The 23,521-nt window shown below is 39.3% G+C and overlaps 1 protein-coding gene across 4 annotated transcripts in view; it reads left to right on the top strand.

Annotated features, from left to right (window-relative positions):
- The window catches only part of cdk19 (cyclin dependent kinase 19), a 72,393-nt gene extending 52,518 nt beyond the window's left edge, over positions 1–19,875 (top strand). For all 4 annotated transcript variants that reach the window (XM_079639062.1, XM_079639060.1, XM_079639061.1 and 1 more), the window contains one exon: positions 17,619–19,875. In XM_079639062.1, coding sequence (XP_079495188.1) covers positions 17,619–17,732 — 114 coding nt within the window. In that variant the 3' untranslated portion in view covers positions 17,733–19,875. The remainder of the gene's footprint in view (positions 1–17,618) is intronic.
- The last annotated feature ends 3,646 nt before the right edge of the window (positions 19,876–23,521 follow it).

The raw sequence follows: 23,521 nt of genomic DNA, 5'->3' as shown, positions 1-23,521 counted from the left end.
GTCGGAGCTAATGACTTTACAGTATGAGAAAGTTGTCCGGATCGATAAGCACAATATACAGACCGAGTTTTGTGACTGTAGGTAAAAATAACCCCCCCACTTTAGTCAAAAGTATCTTGAAAGTAACACACTTCCTGCTGCCAGTTGGTGGCGCTAAAACTTTGACTCACAATAGTCACATCCATGTGATCGCCCTCTTACAACAAACACAATGCTGAAGTTTCATCAAGATCAATAAATGTATGAAGACGTTATAACACATTGTGTTTTTCTTTTCTCGCCATAACTTCGTTTCCTCGCCGCGGACAAACCGTTCGAGATATCAAAAATCCGTCCGCAATTTAGCGTCCTCAATGTCTTTACTTCATGTTGACCGAGTTTGGTGGCGATAGGATAATTTTTCTTGGAGGAGTATATAAAATTCCAGGGGGATTCGTTTTTAAACAACCCATAATAGCCGACTTCCTGTTGGACTGGCGTAAAACTTAGAGCACGAAAGTTGTTCGGCCCAATTAAATCTATATGTGTACCGAGTTTCATATTATTACATGCAAACGTGTTTGATATATGGACCAAGTTTTCGGACCACGTTCAAGGGGGCGCTGTTGAGCCCCCCTGCCACGCCTGGGTACCAGCTTCAGGCCGGCCCTGATGGCCGCGGGTTCTGACCTGTGTGCAAAGTTTCAAGAGTTTTCGAGCACGTTAAGGGCCCCAAAAGTGCCCGAGAAGTCCCACACAGCAGAGAAAGGGTTAAAATAAAGCCCCCCTCCTCTCTCACACACACAGACACTGAGAGAGACTGGCAAAATTCCCATCAAATCACATTCAAACCAAAATATCTGACTTCCTGTTGGTCGGAGCTAATGACTGTAAATTAGAAAGTTGTCCGGCTCGATGTGCACAATATACATACCAAGTTTTGTTACTGTAGGTAAAACTAACCCCCCACTTTTGTCAAAAGCATCTTGAAAGTAACACACTTCTTGCTGCCAGTTGGTGGCGCTATAACTTTGACTCACATTAGTTACATCCATGTGATGGGCCTCTTACAGCGAGCACAATGCTGAAGTTTCATCAAGATCAATTAATGTATGAAGACGTTATAACACATCGTGTTTCTCTTTTCTCGCCATAAATTTGTTTCCTCGCCACGGCCAAACCGTTCGAGATATCAAAAAGCCGTCCGCAATTTAGCATCCTCAATGTCTTGACTTCATGCTGACCGAGTTTGGTGAAGATCAAATTCAATTTCTTGGAGGAGTATATCAAATTCCAGGGGCGTGCGTTTTCATACAACCCATAATAGCCGACTTCCTGTTGGGCTGGCGTAAAACTTAGAGCACGAAAGTTGTTTGGCCCGATGAGATCTATATGTGTACCGAGTTTCATACTAATTCATGCAATATTCCGTTTGATATATGGACCAAGTTTTCGGACCCCGTTAAAGGGGGCGCTGTTGAGCCCCCCTGCCACGCCCGGGTACCAGCTTCAGCCCGGCCCTGATGGCCGCAGGTTCTGACCTGTGTGCAAAGTTTCAAGAGTTTTCGAGCACGTTAAGGGCCCCAAAAGTGCCCGAGAAGTCCCACACAGCAGAGAAAGGGTTAAAATAAAGCCCCCCTCCTCTCTCACACACACAGACACTGAGAGAGACTGGCAAAATTCCCATCAAATCACATTCAAACCAAAATATCTGACTTCCTGTTGGTCGGAGCTAATGACTGTAAATTAGAAAGTTGTCCGGCTCGGGGAGATAAATATAAATACCGATTTTTGTTACTGTAGGTAAAACTAATACCCCATTTTTGACTAAAGGTGGCGAAAGTGACATTTTGAAAGTGACACACTTCCTGCTGCCAGTTGGTGGCGCTATAACTTTGACTCACAATAGTCACATCCATGTGATCGGCCTCTTACAGCGAACACACTGCTGAAGTTTCATCAAGATCAATTTATGTATGCAGAAGTTATAACACACTTCCTGTTTCCAATATTCGCCATAAATTTGTTTCCTCGCCACGGCCAAACCGTTCGAGATATCAAAAATCCCCTCGCAATTTATCATCCTCCATGTCTTGGCTTCATGCACACCGAGTTTCGTGGTCATTGGATGAATTCTCTTGGAGAAGTGTTTCAAATGCCAGAACATGCGTTTCCATACAGCCCATAATAGCCGACTTCCTGTTGGACTGGCGTAAAACTTAGAGCACAAAAGTTGTTCGGCCCGATGAGATCTATATGTGTACCGAGTTTCATATTATTACATGCAAGCGTGTTTGATATATGGACATGTTTTTGAATCCCATTCCAGGGGGCGCTGCCGAGCCCCCCTGCCACGCCCGGGTCCCAGCTTCAGCGCGGCCCTAATGGCCGCAGGTTCTGACATTTGTGCAAAGTTTCAAGAGTTTTTGAGCACGTTAAGGCCCCCAAAAGTGCCCAAAAGGTAGTAAAATAATAATAATAATAATAAATATAGCTGCAAGCAGCGATTACGGGCCCAAGCCGGTGGCACCGCCACCCCTGGTGCCTTTAGTTACACTAAAGGCACCGGGCTGGCGCTGCCCCCGGCTTGGGCCCTCCATCGCTGCTTGCAGCTATATTTATTTTTATATATATATATATATATATATATATATATATTTATTAGGGCCCAACCCTATACTGCACTCTTTTACTAATACTATATTATATTTCATCGTTTTCATGTCTTGCCCTCAAACATATCTGTTTAATCTGCTTATTTTTAAGTTACACATAATACATTGATTGAAAAAGAAAATCAAACTTTTTGTTTATGGTAATATTATTTGATACAGAAAGAAATAATAGAGTAATGAGACTGTGGGAGTGAGGGGAGGGTAATGACAGCCAAAGGGAGACAGAGACAGATAAGTTTTGAAACTAAAAAAATGACATCCTAACTTTGATAATGTTTAAATATACATAAAAATGCAGCATATCATTAATTGAAATTAGTGTACTTTAAAACACTCGTTTAAAATAAAAAACACATTTATACATAGTATAAAACACTAGATGGCACAATTGTTCATAGTCTTTCTGCTCCCCTCCCCACACACACAGACAGGGGGGCTGTCTGTGTGTGTGCCCTCCCTCCCCTCCCCACACAGACACACACACACAGACACACACACACACTCACACACACACACACACACACACACACACACACACACACACACACACACACACACACACACACACACAGAATGGCTGGGGGAACTCTGTCAGAGAGAGGCAGAGAGAGACAAAACCACATTCAAACCAAAATATCTGACTCCCTGTTGGTCGGAGCTAATGACTGTAAATCAGAAAGTTGTCTGGCTCGATGTGCACAATATACATACCAAGTTTTGTGACTGTAGGTAAAACTAACCCCCCCACTTTTGTCAAAATAACACACTTCCTGCTGCCAGTTGGTGGCGCTATAACTTTGACTCACATTAGTTACATCCATGTGATCGCTCTCTTACAACAAACACGCTACTGAAGTTTCATCAAGATCAATTAATGTATGAAGACGTTATAACACATCGTGTTTCTCTTTTCTCGCCATAATTTCGTTTCCTCGCCACGGCCAAACTGTTCGAGATATCAAAAATCCGTCAGCAATTTAGTATCCTCAATGTCTTGACGTCATGCTGACCGAGTTTGGTTGCGATTGGATGAATTTTCTAGAAAGAGTGTTTCAAATTCCAGGGGCATGCGTTTTCATACCACCCACAATAGCCGACTTCCTGTTGGGCTGGCGTAAAACTTAGAGCACGAAAGTTGTTCGGCCCGATGAGATCTAAATGTGTACCGAGTTTCATATTATTACATGCAAGCGTGTTTGATATACGGACAAGTGTTTGAATCCCATTCCAGGGGGCGCTGTCGAGCCCCCCTGCCACGCCCGGGTACCAGCTTCAGCCGCGGGTTCTGACCTGTGTGCAAAATTTCAAGAGTTTTCGAGCACGTTAAGGGCCCCAAAAGTGCCCGAGATTTTGCACACAGCAGAGAAAGGGTTAAACTAAACTAGCCCCCCTCCTCACACACACACACATACACAGATCCCCCCCTCCCCTCCCCACCCCACACAGACAGACACACACACACAGAATGCCAGAGAGACAGAGAGAGACACAATTCACATTCAAACCACAATATCTGACTTTCTGTTGGTCGGAGCTAATGACTGTAAAATAGAAAGTTGTTCGGCTTGATAAGATCAAAACACACGCTGAGTTTTGTAACTGTAGGTAAAACTATAACTAAGTTATAACACACTTTATGCATCCTTTTTTAATCATAAATTCGTTTCCTCGCCACGGCCAAACCGTTCGAGATATCAAAAATCCGTCCGCAATTTAGCATCCTCCATGTCTTGACTTCATGCACACCGAGTTTCGTGGTCATCGGATGAATTATCTGGGAGAAGTGTTTCAAATGCCAGAACATGCGTTTCCATACAGCCCATAATAGCCAACTTCCTGTTGTACTGGCGTAAAACTTAGAGCACGAAAGTTGTTCGGCCCGATGAGATCTATATGTGTACCGAGTTTCATATTATTACATGCAAGCGTGTTTGATATATGGACATGTTTTTGAATCCCATTCCAGGGGGCGCTGCCGAGCCCCCCTGCCACGCCCGGGTCCCAGCTTCAGTCCGGCTCTAATGGCCGCGGGTTCTGACATTTGTGCAAAGTTTCAAGAGTTTTTGAGCACGTTAAGGCCCCCAAAAGTGCCCAAAAGGTAGTAAAATAATAATAATAATAAAGAAGAAGAAGAAGAATAATAAATAATAATCCTAAGAAAAACAATAGGGCCTTCGCCTTTTCAAGGCTTGGGCCCTAAATATATATATATATATATATATATATATATATATATATATATATATATATATAAAAAGCCGCCACCCCGTTGCCTTTCGGGTTCCTGTGCACGACGGGCAATAACGTAACCCCGCTTTGACTGTCGAGAAGAAGTCTGCTTTAGAGCTTGCATCAGTGTGAGTCTTTCTGCTCCCCTCCAAACACACACAGAAAAGGGGGGGGGCTGTCTGTGTGTGTGCCCTCCCTCCCTCCCCACACACACACACACACACACACACACACACACACACACACACAGAGAATGGCAGGGGGAACTCTGTCAGAGAGAGACAAAACCACATTCAAACCAAAATATCTGACTTCCTGTTGGTCGGAGCTAATGACTGTAAATGAGAAAGTTGTCCGGATCGATAAGCACAATTTACATACCGAGTTTTGTGACTGTAGGTAAAAATAACCCACCCACTTTAGTCAAAAGTATCTTGAAAGTAACACACTTCCTGCTGCCAGTTGGTGGCGCTATAACTTTGACTCACAATAGTCACATCCATGTGATCGCCCTCTTACAACAAACACACTGCTGAAGTTTCATCAAGATCAATAAATATATGAAGACGTTATAACACATTGTGTTTTTCTTTTCTCGCCATAACTTCGTTTCCTCGCCACGGCCAAACCGTTCGAGATATCAAAAATCCGTCCGCAATTTACCGTCCTCAATGTCTTGACTTCATGCTGACCGAGTTTGGTGGCGATAGGATAATTTTTCTTGGACGAGTATATCAAATTCCAGGGGCATGCATTTTCATACAGCCCATAATAGCCGACTTCCTGTTGGACTGGCGTAAAACTTAGAGCACGAAAGTTGTTCGGCCCGATTAAATCTATATGTGTACCGAGTTTCATATTATTACATGCAAACGTGTTTGATATATGGACCAAGTCTTTCGGACCACGTTCAAGGGGGCGCTGTTGAGCTCTCCTGCCACGCCCGGGTACCAGCTTCAGCCCAGCCCTGATGGCCGCAGGTTCTGACCTGTGTGCAAAGTTTCAAGAGTTTTCGAGCATGTTAAGGGCCCCAAAAGTGCCCGAGAAGTCCCACACAGCAGAGAAAGGGTTAAAATAAAGCCCCCCTCCTCTCTCACACACACAGACACTGAAAGAGACTGGCAAAATTCCCATCAAATCACATTCAAACCAAAATATCTGACTTCCTGTTGGTCGGAGCTAATGACTGTAAATTAGAAAGTTGTCCGGCTCAGGGAGATAAATATAGATACCGATTTTTGTTACTGTAGGTAAAACTAATACCCCATTTTTGACTAAAGGTGGCGCTACTGAGCCCCTCCACCGCGCCCGTTTCTGAAACTTCACACATACCTAGTACCTAATAAATCTGATATGCATGTTGAGTTTCATGCAATTTGAAGCATGTTAAGAGCCTCAAATGCACCCAAAAAGAATATAACAGTTTAAAGCGTTGCCATGGCAACAGTATTTAAGATATCAATAATTCTTTCACAGGTCTACATCTGCCGTGTGTTTACATTATACACATAAAGTTTGAAGCAAATCGGGTAAAAATAAGAGGGTGAATTCAAAGCATTTTGAAAGTGACACACTTCCTGCTGCCAGTTGGTGGCGCTATAACTTTGACTCACAATAGTCACATCCATGTGATCGGCCTCTTACAACGAACACACTGCTGAAGTTTCATCAAGATCAATTAATGTATGAGGATGTTATAACACACTTCCTGTTTCCAATATTCGCCATAAATTCGTTTCCTCGCCACGGCCAAACCGTTCGAGATATCAAAAATCCCCTCGCAATTTTTCATCCTCCATGTCTTGACTTCATGCACACCGAGTTTCGTGGTGATTGGTTGAATCGTCTAGGAGGAGTATTTTAAATTCCATTGCATGTGTTTTTTAAACTACGCCAAATAGCCGACTTCCTGTTGGGCTGGGGTAAAAAGTCAGAGCACGAAGGATATATGAACCAATGAGATCTATAAGTGTACCGAGTTTCATATTATTACACGCAAGCGTGTTTGATTTATGGACCAAGTTTTCGGACCGCGTTCCAGGGGGCGCTGTCGAGCCCCCCTGCCACGCCCGGGTCCCAGCTTCAGTCCGGCTCTAATGGCCGCGGGTTCTGACATTTGTGCAAAGTTTCAAGAGTTTTTGAGCACGTTAAGGCCCCCAAAAGTGCCCAAAAGGTAGTAATATAATAATAATAAATAATAAATATAGCTGCAAGCAGCGATTACGGGCCCAAGCCGGTGGCACCGCCACCCCGGTGCCTTTAGTTACACTAAAGGCACCTGGCTGGCGCTGCCCCCGGCTTGGGCCCTCCATCGCTGCTTGCAGCTATATTTATATATATATATATATATATATATATATATATATATATATATATATATATATATATATATATATATATATAAAGCCGCCACCCCCGTTGCCTTTCGGGTTCCTGTGCACGACGGGCAATAACGTAACCCCGCTTTGACTGTCGAGAGGGCAATATAGCCCTATGTATCACTCGATTTTATTTAACCAAATGTTTTTTTAACAAAATATGTTATTTATCTGATTCATCCAACCCTATACTGCACTCTTTTACTAATACTATATTATATTTCATCGTTTTCATGTCTTGCCCTCAAACATATCTGTTTAATCTGCTTATTTTTAAGTTACACATAATACATTGATTGAAAAAGAAACTCAAACTTTTTGTTTATGGTAATATTATTTGATACAGAAAGAAATAAGTGAGACTGTGGGAGTGAGGGGAGGGTAATGACAGCCAAAGGGAGACAGAGACAGATAACTTTTGAAACTAAAAAAATGACATCCTAACTTTGATAATGTTTAAATATACATAAAAATGCAGCATATCATTAATTGAAATTAGTGTACTTTAAAACACTTGTTTAAAATAAAAAACACATTTATACATAGTATAAAACACTAGATGGCACAATTGTTCATAGTCTTTCTGCTCCCCTCCCCACACACACAGACAGGGGGGGCTGTCTATGTGTGTGTGTGTGTGCCCTCCCTCCCCTCCCCACACACACACAGACACACACACACACACACACACACACACACACACACACACACACACACACACACACACACACACAGAATGGGTGGGGGAACTCTGTCGGAGAGAGGCAGAGAGAGACAAAACCACATTCAAACCAAAATATCTGACTTCCTGTTGGTCGGAGCTAATGACTGTAAACCAGAAAGTTGTCCGGCTCGATGTGCACAATATACATACCAAGTTTTGTGACTGTAGGTAAAACTAACCCCCCCACTTTTGTCAAAAGTAACACACTTCCTGCTGCCAGTTGGTGGCGCTATAACTTTGACTCACATTAGTTACATCCATGTGATCGCTCTCTTACAACAAACACGCTACTGAAGTTTCATCAAGATCAATTAATGTATGAAGACAATATAACACATCGTGTTTCTCTTTTCTCGCCATAATTTTGTTTCCTCGCCACGGCCAAATTGTTCGAGATATCAAAAATCCGTCAGCAATTTAGTATCCTCAATGTCTTGACGTCATGCTGACCGAGTTTGGTTGCGATTGGATGAATTTACAAGAAAAAATGTTTCAAATTCCAGGGGCATGCGTTTTCATACCACCCACAATAGCCGACTTCCTGTTGGGCTGGCGTAAAACTTAGAGCACGAAAGTTGTTCGGCCCGATGAGATCTATATGTGTACCGAGTTTCATATTATTACATGCAAGCGTGTTTGATATACGGACAAGTGTTTGAATCCCATTCCAGGGGGCGCTGTCGAGCCCCCCTGCCACGCCCGGGTACCAGCTTTAGCCCGACCGCGGGTTCTAACCTGTGTGCAAAATTTCAAGAGTTTTCGAGCACGTTAAGGGCCCAAAAAGTGCCCGAGATTTTGCACACAGCAGAGAAAGGGTTAAACTAAACTAGCCCCCTTCCTCTCCTCACACACACATACACAGATCCCCCCCTCCCCTCCCCACCCCACACAGACAGACACACACACACAGAATAGCAGAGAGACAGAGAGAGACACAATTCACATTCAAACCACAATATCTGACTTTCTGTTGGTCGGAGCTAATGACTGTAAATTAGAAAGTTGTTCGGCTTGATAATATCAATATACACGCTGAGTTTTGTAACTGTAGGTAAAACTATAACTAAGTTATAACACACTTTATGCATTCTTTTTTAATCATAAATTCGTTTCCTCGCCACGGCCAAACCGTTCGAGATATCAAAAATCCGTCCGCAATTTAGCATCCTCCATGTCTTGACTTCATGCACACCGAGTTTCGTGGTCATCGGATGAATTCTCTGGGAGAAGTGTTTCAAATGCCAGAACATGCGTTTCCATACAGCCCATAATAGCCGACTTCCTGTTGGACTGGCGTAAAACTTAGAGCACGAAAGTTGTTCGGCCCGATGAGATCTATATGTGTACCGAGTTTCATATTATTACATGCAAGCGTGTTTGATATATGGACATGTTTTTGAATCCCATTCCAGGGGGCGCTGCCGAGCCCCCCTGCCACGCCCGGGTACCAGCTTCAGCGCGGCCCTAATGGCCGCGGGTTCTGACATTTGTGCAAAGTTTCAAGAGTTTTGGAGCACGTTAAGGCCCCCAAAAGTGCCCAAAAGGTAGTAAAATAATAATAATAATAATAATAATAATAATAAGAAGAAGAAGAAGAAGAATAATAATCCTTAGAAAAACAATAGGGCCTTCGCCTTTTCAAGGCTTGGGCCCTAATAATAGTTAAGAAGAATAATCCGGAGGAAAACAATAGGGCCTTCGCCTTTTCAAGGCTTGGGCCCTAATAAGCTTTTGATCAGAGATAGGAATAGCCAGACCACAGATGGAAATATTATTCAAACCAGATCAGTGCTTAATTTCAGCCGAATCCTACCAGATCCTGTTCCGGAAAATGTCATATTTGGGATTTTTGCACCGCGGTATTTGTTTTTAAACGATCCAGCATTAGCAAGTGGATTACATGGTGACCGTATGTGCACGCGTATGAGACAGAGCGAGCGCAAGTTTATGCAGATGTATTTGGTATTTTCTATTGGCCCATATACATTTTTGACCAATCAGCTTTCTTAAGCTGAAAATCACTCTCATTGGTTGGTGCTTACTGCGTATTGTCCTGACGAATACCCGACAAATTATTTTAGAAAAAATATGTTAATATCGGCAAAATGTTAAAAAGACAGTCAAGCATATTTTCATTATTCATATCCGTGAGTGAAGCTGATGGTGTTACTGATAAAAAGAGATCCCGAGAAAACTCCAATACTAGTCAGGATAGCAGGAGACACGGGAAGCAACGGGAGTTAGATCAGAAATCAATGTAAAGAAAGAGGCAACAACGTCATCGGTGAGAGAATATCACTGATCAACTGAATGATATTTGGTCATTCACAAATATCATTACAAACAGAATAGCCTTAAATAATGCAGCTCCTCGATCTTTCCACACAGGCACTCAACTCTCCCAGACACACCGCTGAAAGCACTGCACGTGTGCCCTAGCACAACCTAGCGTCCAACCAGTGATAATAACTGTAGAATCATTTTAAACAGATACCCTTCTGGTGTGAACATTATACAATTGTGACTCTAAAAATAAACTAATAACACATAAATGCTGTACTTTTTACATTTTTATTAAAGACATCGAGTAATCATTCATAATGCAAGCTGGGAAAAGTTAGTGAATTTAGAAATTATGTTTGACAGGCATGTAGCCACGTGCACAATCTGACACACATTGTAGTTAATGCTGAACAACAGACAAACTCTTGCTCTCTTAAAGGGGTCATATGATGCTATTTTAAAAGTTCATTATTTTGATTATTGGGTGTAACAGAATAAGTTAACATGCTTTATTTAAAACACATTATTTTTCAAATACTGTACATTATTGGAGCTCCTCGATTCCCAGTCTGACAGAAAAACGTATGCCTTTGGGTAGGAATTATGCTAATATTTCACATTGTGATGTAGATGTTCGAGAAAGTAATATCTGGACATCGATCAAGGCATTTTAGGCAGGTCTGGATCAGTGTTCTCTGATAGATAGAATAAATCACTTTGTCACTATGAGCTTTGTAACTTTGCAGATCACAAATAGATACATTACACACTAAAGGAAATGAAATACATTAAAAAGCATCACATGACCCCTTTAAGAGAGTGAATCCAGCATCAAGAGAATGCATTAAAGGGTTAGTTCACCCAAAAATGTAAACTCTGTCAGTAATTACTCACCCTCATGTTGTTCCAGACTCTTAAGACTTTCGTTAATCTTCGGAACACAAATTAAGATGAATGAAATCTGAGAGCTGGCTCAATCCTTCATAGGCTACAATTTTATTCTGCCGGTCCAGAAAAGTTAGTAAAAACAAAAATAATGACTTTATTCAACTATTAATTTTCTTTCGTGTGGGCCTGGTGATGACAGATGGGTCTCGATGTAATGTTTAAAATGGTTCTAAAGTGTGCATTTCCTGGATGTCCGAATCTTGAAGAACCAACGAGAAAACTTAAAAGTGCCTTACCAATGCAGCAAAATGAATGGCTTACCTTTCACACTTTCCCATCAAATGATCGTGAGCGTCCTCTTCTCAGTTCTCGCGCATGCGTCGTGGCGCTCTCGTGAACTCACGTCAGAGGCCCATACAGAAGAAAATGAATAGTTGAATAAAGTTCAACTTTCATTAGGGCCCAAGCCCTGAAAGGGCGCAGAGCCCTATTGTTCTTCTAAGGGTTTTTTGTTATTCTTCTTCTTCTTCTTCTTCTTCTTCTTCTTCTTCTTTATAATAATTTTTTTTTCAAGGTTTTTGCCACTTTTGGGGGCCTTAACGTGCTCAAAAACTCTTGAAACTTTGCACACTGGTCAGAACCTGCGGCCATTAGAGCCGGACTGAAGCTGGTACCCGGGCGTGGCAGGGGGGCTCGACAGCGCCCCCTGGAACGGGGTTCGAAAACTTGGTCCATAAATCAAACACGCTTGCATGAAATAATATGAAACTCGGTACACTTATAGATCTCATCGGTTCATATATCCTTCATGCTCTGACTTTTTACCCCAGCCCAACAGGAAGTCGGCTATTTGGCGTAGTTTAAAAAACACATGCAATGGAATTTAAAATACTCCTCCTAGACAATTCAAACAATCCCCACGAAACTCGGTGTGCATGAAGTCAAGACATAGAGGATGAAAAGTTGCGAGGGGATTTTTGATATCTCGAACGGTTTGGCCGTGGTGAGGAAACGAATTTATGGCGAATATTGGAAACAGGAAGTGTGTTATAACATCCTCATACATTAATTGATATTCATGAAACTTCAGCAGTGTGTTCGCTGTAAGAGGCCGATCACATGGATGTGACTATTGTGAGTCAAAGTTATAGCGCCACCAACTGGCAGCAGGAAGTGTGTCACTTTCGAAATGCTTTGAAATCACCCTCTTATTTTTACCCGATTTGCTTCAAACTTCATCTGTATAATGTAAACACACGACAGATGTAGACCTGTGAAAGGATTATTGATATCTTTAATACTGTCGCCATAGCAATGCTTTAAACTTTTATATTCTTTTTGGATGCATTTGAGGCTCTTAACATGCTTCAAATTGCATGAAACTCAACATGCATTTGACATTTATTGTGTAATAGACATGTGCGAAGTTTCAGAAACGGGCGTGGTAAGGGGCTCAGTAGCGCCACCTTTAGTCAAAAATGGGGTATTAGTTTTACCTACAGTAACCAAACTCGGTACGTATATTCTTCTCTTCGATCCGGACAACTTTCTAATTTACAGTCATTAGCTCCGACCAACAGGAAGTCAGATATTTTGGTTTGAATGTGTACTGTTTGGAGCATTTTCCCTCTGCCCCTCTGCGTCTCTGTGTGTGTGAGTGTGTGTGAGGAGGGGAGCTAGTTTAGTTTAACCATTTCTCTGCTGTGTGCAAAATCTCTGGCACTTTTGAGGGCCTTAACATGCTCGAAAACTCTTGAAATTTTGCACACAGGTCAGAACCCATTAGGGCCGGGCTGAAGCTGGTACCCGGGCGTGGCATGGGGGCTCGACAGCGCCCCCTGGAATGGGATTCGAACACTTGTCCGTATATCAAACACGCTTGCATGAATTAATATGAAACTCGGTACACATATAGATTTAATCGGGCCGAACAACTTTCCCTGGGTCAAGTTTTACGCCAGCCCAACAGGAAGTCGGCTATTACGGGTTGATTGGAGAACGCTTGCTCTCGCATTTGAAACACTTCTCCTAGAGAATTCATCCGATGACCACGAAACTCGGTCAGCATGAAGTCAAGACATGGAGGATGATAAATTGCCAGGGGATTTTTGATATCTCGAACGGTTTGGCCGTGGCGAGGAAACAAATTTATGATTAAAAAAGGATGCATAAAGTGTGTTATAACTTAGTTATAGTTTTACCTACAGTAACCAAACTCGGTACGTATATTCTTCTCTTCGATCCGGACAACTTTCTAATTTACAGTCATTAGCTCCGACCAACAGGAAGTCAGATATTGTGGTTTGAATGTGTATTTTCTCTCTCTCTGTCTCTCTGCCATTCTCTGTGTGTGTGTGTCTGTCTGTGTGGGGAGGGGAGGGGAGGGGAGGGGAGGGGAGGGGGGATGTGTGTGTGTGTGTGTGTGTGATTTTGGTTGGGTGACAGTTGTAGGTTACAGTTTGACAAGAGTTTATAGTTTAACAAAAGCACAATGTTGTGTTCTGTATGAACAAAATGACGGAGTATGTTTTTATGTCTCCATTGTTCGATCGAGCCTCACACACACACACACACACACACACACACACACACACAGCATTCCAGCATTGCAATCTTGACATCGCAGAATGTTCATTATAGCCTTAATAAAATATAATAATAAAAGAGTCAACCTTACATATAAAAATTACACTGCTCTGTTTAAATAGTCATTTGTACAGTTTGTGCCGTTCATAGTAAGCACCGCTCCACTGTGATGTTTCCAAGCACATTTTTGCGCATTTGAAGAGGATAATTTTTCTATATTGGAACGTGAGTGTACAAAGTGTACAAAGTACAAAGCCTATAAAAAGAATAGTTTAGCATCCAAAAATGTTAATAATATATATTATTATTATATATATAATAATATATATGTTAAAAATAGGGGGAAAAAAGAATTTACATAATATATATATATATATATATATATATATATATATTTTTTTTTTAATATATATATATATATATATATATATATATATATATATATATATATATATATATATATATATATATAAATAATTAAAGCTGCAAGCAGCGATGGAGGGCCCAAGCCGGTGGCACCGCCACCCGGTGCCTTTAGTGGAACTAAAGGCACCAGGGTGGCGGTGCCACCGGCTTGGGCCCGCAATCGCTGCTTGCAGCTTTAATTTTTGTTTGTTTTTTGTGCACAAAAAGTATTCTCGTTGCTTGATAAACTTAAGGTTAAGCCACTGTAGTCACTTGGACTATTTTAACAATGTCTTTACTAACTTTTCTGGGCTGGCAGAATGAAATTACATAGCAGCCTATGAAGGAGTGAGACAGCTCTCAGATTTCATCAAAAATATCTTAATTTCTGTTTCGAAGATGAACAAAAGTCTTACGGGTCTGGAACAACATGAGGGTGAGTAATTACTGACATCATTTTCATTTTTGGGTGAATTAACCCTTTAAAGGTGTAAATAAAATAAAATAAACAAAATTTGATATTTAAAAAATAGCTTTGACTAATTCATTCACCCATCAAATATTACCATGTGCATTACACTATGCCATATGGTTCCTTTGTAATGACTGCTGATACAACAAACTTGAGCCAAGTTCAACTTTTGGCAAATGAGCAGTAGCGTTGTGCATCAACCACTAAAGAAAGCGTATATTTCAGCACAGCTCTGTATATTACACTGTAAAATGTAACAAGTTGAATTATTACAACAGGAAACCAACAGTAATGTTCTTCATCATTTTTGAGTTGCTAAAGCTTAATACAACTTTGTATAGATAACTTGTGTGTTTGTACAGGTAACCAGAAAATGTGAGTTATGGTAACTCAATTTGACAAGTTGAAATTAGCTCAGCCATCTTAGAGATGTAAGTGTGATTCACTAAATCAAGTTAAAAAGAAGACTCAGTTACCAAAAACATTTGAGTGATCGGTTACACTTTATTTAGATAGTCCACTTTAGATATTCTACTAACTATAAGTAACTTTTCAACTACATGTCAACTAACTCTCATTAGTAGACTGTCAGTAGACTGTTTGGTTAGGGTTAGGTGTTCGGGTTCGGGTTATGAGAGAACAAGTTGACTTGTGGTTGCCAAGTTACTTGCATGTCTGTTGGGGAACCATCAAGATAAGATTTTTAGCAGATATTATTAAGCAGACAGTCCACTAATCCTCTAATTACAGTAAGTTGACATGTATCTGCAAAGTTACTTATAGTTAGTAGAATGTCTAAAGTGGACCATTGAAATAAAGTGTTACCGAGTGATATTTTCTAATTATTCTGAGCCACAAGTACTATGCTGTCTTCCAGAGTGCATTGTGGCATTAATCAATTATGAATTCTCTTTGTTTTACTTTTTTTTCTGGCTTTTATTTGCCACTTTATGATCTTGGGCTTTCTGAGTATAGTAACCAAATAATACTATTTTTTATTTATTGATATAGCTTATTTTCAACACCCAAGGTTGCTTTACGAAGATAGGTTAAGGAACAGAACCAAATAAACATCAACATCAAACCACAATACACATACCAAGGGCAGAAAGTAATCTACAGGTTGCATACAAAGTTAGGTTAAAGATACCAACAAATAACATATCCATAACAAGGTGCAATTTACAGACTGAGAGCTGAAGTGTAATATTCAGAGAAAAAAAGAGTTTTAAAGAAGTTTTTGAAGGAGAGAAGGGTGGATGCTTGACGAATGTCTTGAGGAAGAGCATTCTAGAAATAGTACAGATTGTTAGTTGTTGTTTTTTTACGATCAAGGTCTACAAATTGTTGTACATGTAGTCAATTAAAATTGTTTAATTAGGACATTTTATTAGGTTTTACAGTGTATATAACAATATGCAATGGGGTGTAATAATATATTGTGACACAATATATTATTTACCTTTATTTTACCAGGAAATAATCCAATTAAGATTCAGAATCTCTTTTTCCAGAGAAGTCCTGGTCAAGACAGCAGAATAATAGTTCCATATTAAAAATACATATACAAACATTTAACAGAAAAGACATTTTGGCAATTTAACCTCATCTCAACATAATCACCAGCAGCACTCAGTAATAGCACATGTGCAATTAGTACTCAAATAGTCCTTTATTCTAATTTTAAATTGTGTTATTGTAGGTAAATAGTCAAATTTTAGCTGATTCTGCAGTTTATACCAGGAAAAAGGGGCAAAAACTTTAAAGGTACTTTCACCGAAGACAGTTCACGTTCGTGGGATATCATACATGATTTGCCCATATGATCTAAGATTACATTACCTGGTAGTGACTTTAAGAGTCAGAAGAGAACTTAAGTAAGGAGGCAGTTTACAAAGTATGGCCTCAAAGAAAAATATAGCAGTGCTCCAGCCTGCGATTGTGCAGAGATGGCCAACCAACACTCTCATACAAGCTACAATGATGATCAGTACGAAAATTGGAATTAGTTACAAATCTTAGTGCTGCATGATATACTGAATCCAGCATTTTCAAAGAAGATTTATTTGCATGCATGTATAAAATATCACCATAATCCATCATTGACATAAATTTTGTTTGTATAAGTGTTTGTAAAAGAGAAACAGCCTATGTTTCTATAAGAGAAACCCAACTTTACTCTGTTTTTTTGTTAGACCTATATGCTGTTTGAAGGACAAATTTTCTTCTGAAAGGAAATCAAGATATTTATAGACTGATACTCATTCAATTACTTTCGCAATGCAATACTTTTGCATAATATATCGCAATTCAAAAATGCATCAATATGTATCGTGGAAAGTGACAGTATGTATTGTGTATAATTTATAAACTGTATAACTGTAAAGCGTCTTTGAGTGTCTAGAAAAGCGCTATAAAAATTAAATGTATTATTATTATTTATCCAAAATGAAAATTACTGGGAAAAAAAGTTTACAGAGTTTTAGTGTCAGTACTACATTAAACTGCTATATATAATGTTGAATATAATGTATAATAAGGCAATGGAGGAATATTTGTGGGTCCTGATAATGCCAAATGTCTTGTTTTTAGTAAAAAGTGGCCTACATTATTTTCAATATATCTAGTCACTGACAGAGTGCAAGCATATTTGTCTAAAATAATTCTGTATTTTCTGCTTCAGAATCATGAATATTTTTATTCTGGTGTCACCATTTAATTTACACACCATTTAATTAAAATTTTCATTTACTTTTAATCGACAGTCCATTTTTTGTTAACCTTTTATCAAATGTCTTGGAGTATCGCAATAATATGGTATTGTGAGTTCAGTATAGTGATATGTATCGAATCGTGACATGAGGGTATCGTTACATCATAAACAAGACCCATAATATTACAGTTCGCTTTCAGCTCAAATTACAAACAACAGTTAAATCATGCTAAATGCTTAATTTTTTATAATAATTTAACTTTTTTCTCACTTTCTTTCATTACAGCACTCCAGTTCTCGGCTTGGTTACCAGAGCAATGTCCAAGGCTCCACCCAGTCGCAAAGCACTATGGGATATTCGTCCTCATCTCAGCACTCTCATCAGTCTCATCGATACTGAGACTCAAAACCATACATAAGCACTTCAAAGATCTAATTAACCACGAGCATAAAACCAGGCAAGTCTGTGTTGTCATTCAAAGAAAAGTCGGGGTTTGTCCCAATATAAACATAAAACCCATTTTTTTCCCAAATCAAAGCCGTCTGCCATCCTACAATACTCAACAAATGCCACTCCAATCAAAGCACAACTTTGCAATCCCTTCCCCTCAAACACCTCTGAAGAACCAGATCCATAATCAACAATCAACATTGAACATTTGCCTCAATGTCTCAAAAGTATTTCAATACATTTAAAACGTTTACCAGCTCCAACACCAACTATACCATCTGCTGACTGTTTAGCATTTTCTCATACTCAAAATGATCAGCCAAATGCTATTCAGGTCTTAGTTACAGAAAGAAGTGACACAAGGCTTGTTACAATGGCTTTTTAATGGTGGTGTCCTACTGGCAGACTCGCAAGGATGTCACATCTACCAAATCTCCGCCTCTTCTGGTGTTCCAGTGAAAAGTAATATGTCCATCCTCACTGAATGTGAAACTTATGCATGACATGACAGAGATATTTCATGTTTGATGTAGAGTTATGATTTCGGACCCGTAAGTATGTTGGACTACCCATCGCAACGTCCTGTCACGGTTGTGCTGGTTAGGAGGAAATCTCAGATTAACTTGGAACAGACAGGAAGTAAACTACATCTGAGGTTGCGACATGGTGATGTGGATATGTGTTGATTTATCATCTAAAGCTTTTTTGAGACCCCCCATATGACACACCTGAAACTAATCAAATAGAGACATTTACAGTATATAAGCAATTGTACATAGGAACTGAAATCCCCTTTTATCTTTCTCCTTATCCTCTCTCCCAGTAAAGGGAGCTGCCTGCATGTACAGACAGTAGAGCAGAGACTGGATTTGTGTAAAATATGTGTGTATATTATAAAGACTGAAGAACAAAGAGCACTTATTGAGAGAAATGAAACCCAGCATGACTCTGTGTGAGTGGAGAACATCTCTCAGCTACCGTGCACCACTGCATTACTTCACACACCGTCTTTTGCTGTGTAAGAGAGTTTTTGTAATTTTTTTTTTATATATACACTATAAAAATAACATCAGCTATCAAAGAACATGGAAATGGTTTACTCTCTATTTTTTGCAGAAGAACATGTTTTATGATTTTGGTCAGGACTAAAATCCCTGTGTGCGTGCGTGCGTGTGTGTGAATTGACTTACATGTGTGTGTCATCTGGGGCAGCTAGCAGTTGAACTGCTTCTGTGACTTATTTTGTCTTCTTATTGTTTAGTGTTTTATATGCTTTTATAATCTGATTATTGTTGCAGTTGTTTCTTTGTGTTATTTGAGCTGGACTGGAAGCGATTTATTTTATTTTTTTCATTAAGAAAAAGGTCATTAAAAGTTGGATGTCTCATCAGGCAAAGATGAGACTTCAGCTGTATATCTTACAGGTCCTTCCAAGCTGTCTTTGAAACACTGACATTTTGTGGTGTGTTAGACAGCTGCAAGTCAGCAACATGAGGGAAAATACGAGCTCAAACGGGATCCTAAGGAAATCTTGAAACTGACTGACTTTCATAAAGCTTAAAACAAGAGATATTCTAAAGACTCTGTTTAAAAGACCCTGAAGGATAATGTTACCCAAGTGTATTGCAGTCACCCAGCACGAATTGTTGAGACTGACAATTGATTTCAATCAAACTGTTCGTAGAAGAATGTAGCCAGTGGTCAGTTGCTGCCATCATACTCCTGAGTCTCTCTTCTGTCCCGTTTTAATATTTGTACATTCTTTGTTTTTTTGTAATATACTTTGTATTTCTCGTGAAAATGATCAAAATCGAAATTTTTAAGTCTCAAACTAGGAATCACAGGGGGTGGATTTTTTTAATGCCCAGCCACCATTGTCTGAAATAATGATGGAATAACATTACGGTAGTTTCATATGATTTTTTTTATTTCATCAAAGATTTTAATCACAATATTATCTATTGTACAGTATAGTTGGTGTCATATTTGGTGTCATATCTTCAGTTTAATGTTTCAACCAACCTTCTTCCTGGACATTTCCTTGGTTTTATTACAGTTTCCCCATATTTTGAGAAAAATGAACTGCGATTGCAAATAACAAAATAAAAAATGACAAACATATTGTTTCTGTAGATTTTGACATTTACATGTGAAATAACAGTAAATAACATTTTATTTTTTCAATGAGAAACCTTTGGCATCATAAGACTGACATGAAGGTCATGAATTGTGAATTGTATCATAATGAGACTTTATCTTGGGTCATAATTTTGTCTAATATGTTGATATATGATTTTCAGTTTTATCAGCCACAGTATTTTTTATTTACATTACACCATTAAGTATATATTTTGAGCACCTACTGTAGCCCAAACCCTAGTTCTAAACCATTTATCAATATACTACAATGTAAAAACATTATAAAAACATGTGACAGGCACAAAGTACAATTAATGAACAAATTACAAATATTTCAAGTCTCCCAACCACAAATATTTTGTATGGAAAATACCCAAATTCGATAATCTTCCCCACCCAATTTAATGCTTAAACCCTGCATGCATAAAAAAAAATGTGAAATGAGAATGAGTTGTCCGTGGGCAACAGAAAATGAACATTTACAGTGACAACAAAACACCTTTTCTTTGTCATATGAGCATCTCTCTAGCTTACCTAGCTAGCTATCTTGGGTCTATCCTGGATAAATCAGGATGCCTGGGCAGGCCTGGTCTGGCTTCCACAATGCATGGGAAGCGAACTTTCATACATGCCCCTGCTATAAAAACACGCTTCAACCAGCCTAATCTGATTTTCTGGTATTAGCTGCTGTTAGTCTCCCAGCCTAAACTGGCTGATTCATGATGTTTTTCTTCAGGGAGTTCCATGCAACAAAAAAATTGAATCTTACAGAAAAGACCAACATTTTCACAAAACGTCACAATTTATTTTATAACCTACAATTGTACTATTGAATCACTGAAGGTAGTCATATGTTGTATAGTCATTTGGGTAGATGTTTAGAAACATAGGCTATTTGACCTTACTTTTTCATATAAATTAGCAAATTAGCATTGTCACTATATGTCTGTAAAAGACTGCATTGTGGAAATATACAGTGTATATAAAACTATATATATATATGATATATATGATGTTTGGTTTTTATTGTTGTATTTTTTAGACACTAACATATGGCTTTAAGGATATAGTAATAAGCAAGAATAAGCACTTATATATGTATTTACATGATAGACATATGTCCTCTGATGGAACATTTGCATGCGTTTATCTTTTTTATTCCAAACCTTAAAATATTTAATTTTTCCACATACTGTATTCATCCTGTTGGCTTGCTTTTCACAATGCCTCCCCATGAATTATTGCTCCCTTTACAGGTATTTTTAAAAGATTGGATTGGAGCAGTCACTGAAATATACCTGTAATATATTATAGATGTTTCCTTCTAAAATGTTTAGATGCAGTAGCACTTTATTACCAGTTACATTACACAGTCATTATGCATGCATTATGATTATGAGAGAGACAGGGAAGGGAATTTTATTGTCAATGTGAATGCACCAAGGCAAGGCAAGGCAAGGCAAGTTTATTTATATAGCACATTTCATACACAGTGGTAATTCAAAGTGCTTTACATAGAAGAAATAAAAATAAAAATAATTACATAGATAATAAAAGAAATAAGAATAATTAAAACAGTTTAGAAAATAAAATACAGTGCAAACAGTCGGACGAACAGTGGCACAGTGCTCATTCAGTAAATGCAAAGCTAAACAGTGGTAATTCAAAGTGCTTTACATAGAAGAAATTAAAATAATCAAAAGAAAAAAGAATAATTAAAACCGTGTCTGAGATGGAAGTGATTGAGCAGGTTTGCGGTGCCACTGGACCTACAATCCAGGGACGTCCTCTGCTGGGGTGGTGTACCACACCAGTATTGCCCCACTGGGCCCCCACAGAGCACGTTTCACTTTTGCTGTTTTAAACAAACAGCGAACCTCTATACTCTCCGTAGTATAGATAATCTTCACTCGCCTCGTCGGAGTGAAGCTCTCCCGTTCCCCTTCAAAATCTCTTCCAATCAGACAGCCCTGATAATTAATAATCACCCCTATCTGAGATGGAAGCGATTGAGCAGGTTTGCGGTGCCACTGGACCTAATCCAGGGACGTCCTCTGCTGGGGTGGTGTACCACACCAGTATTGCCCCACTGGGCCCCCACAGAGCACGTTTCACTTTTGCTGTTTTAAACAAACAGCGAACCTCTATACTCTCCATAGTATAGCTAATCTTCACTCGCCTCGTCGGAGTGAAGCTCTCCCATTCCCCTTCAAAATCTCTTCCAATCAGACAGCCCTAAAAATTAATAAAATCTTCCTGAATCACAGTTTGGAAAATAAAATAAAAAAAATAAAATACAGTGCAAACAGTCGGACGTATTTTATATCGACCGGTAGCTATTATAGATCTTTCTTTTAAAAGGATCTTCTTACGACTTACATGCATCAACTTTCTTTTCTCTTTCAATCTTCTTACCATCTATCAACTTTCTATTCTCTTTCAATCTTCTTACGACTTGCCATCTATCAACTTTCTATTCTCTTTCAATCTTCTTACGACTTGCCATCTATCAACTTCCTTTTCTCTTTCAATCTTCTTACGACTTGCCATCTATCAACTTCCTTTTCTCTTTCAATCTTCTTACGACTTACCATCTATCAACTTCCTTTTCTCTTTCAATCTTCTTACGACTTCCCTGTATCAACTTTCTATTCTCTTTCAATCTTCTTACGACTTGCCATCTATCAACGACTTCCCTGTATCAACTTTCTTTTTTCTTTCATTTACTTGCACATTCTTTTCACTTTCCTTAGCCCAGCATTCACATTCTTAGCTCTTTCTCAGACTAAAACTTTAATATCGAACAGTGGCACAATGCTCATTCAGTAAATGCAAAGCTAAACAGATGTGTTTTGAGTCTGGATTTGAATGTGGCTACTGTAGGAGCACACCTGATCTCTTCTGGAAGCTGGTTCCAGCTGCGGCTGGCATAATAGCTAAAAGCGGACTCTCCTTGCTTTGAGTGAACCCTTGGTATTTCTAGTTGATGTGATCCTAATGATCTGAGTGATCTGTTGGGTTTATATTCAGTGAGCATATCTGCAATGTATTTAGGACCTAGGCCATTAAATGATTTATATACCAGTAATACTACTTTAAAATCAATCCTAAATGTGACTGGAAGCCAGTGTAAAGACCTGAGGACTGGTGTGATGTGTTCAAATTTTCTGGTTCTGCTTAGGATCCTGGCGGCAGCGTTCTGTACGAGCTGCAACTGTCTTATGGTCTTTTTGGGAAGGCCAGTAAGGAGTCCATTACAATAATCCACCCTGCTGGTGATGAAAGCATGCACAAGTTTTTCTAAGTCCTGACTGGAAACAAAGCATCTAATTCTTGCAATATTTTTCAGATGATAATATGCTGATTTGGTTATTGTTTTGACATGACTACTGAAGCTAAGGTCTGACTCTAGAGACACACCGAGATTCCTGACTTGATTTTTAGTTGTTTGACCTCTAGAGTGGAGGTATGCGTTCACCTTGAGAACTTCATCTTTGTTTCCAAACGCAATGACTTCAGTTTTGTCTTTGTTTAACTGAAGAAAGTTTTGGCACATCCAGCTGTTTACTTCATCAATGCATTGGAACAGGGAGTCAATG

Source organism: Phoxinus phoxinus, assembly GCF_949152265.1.
Source record: "Phoxinus phoxinus genome assembly, chromosome: 16".
Taxonomy (NCBI): Eukaryota; Metazoa; Chordata; class Actinopteri; order Cypriniformes; family Leuciscidae; genus Phoxinus; species Phoxinus phoxinus.
Note: the sequence above shows the minus strand (reverse complement) of the source record. Positions and strands in the feature narration are given on the sequence as shown.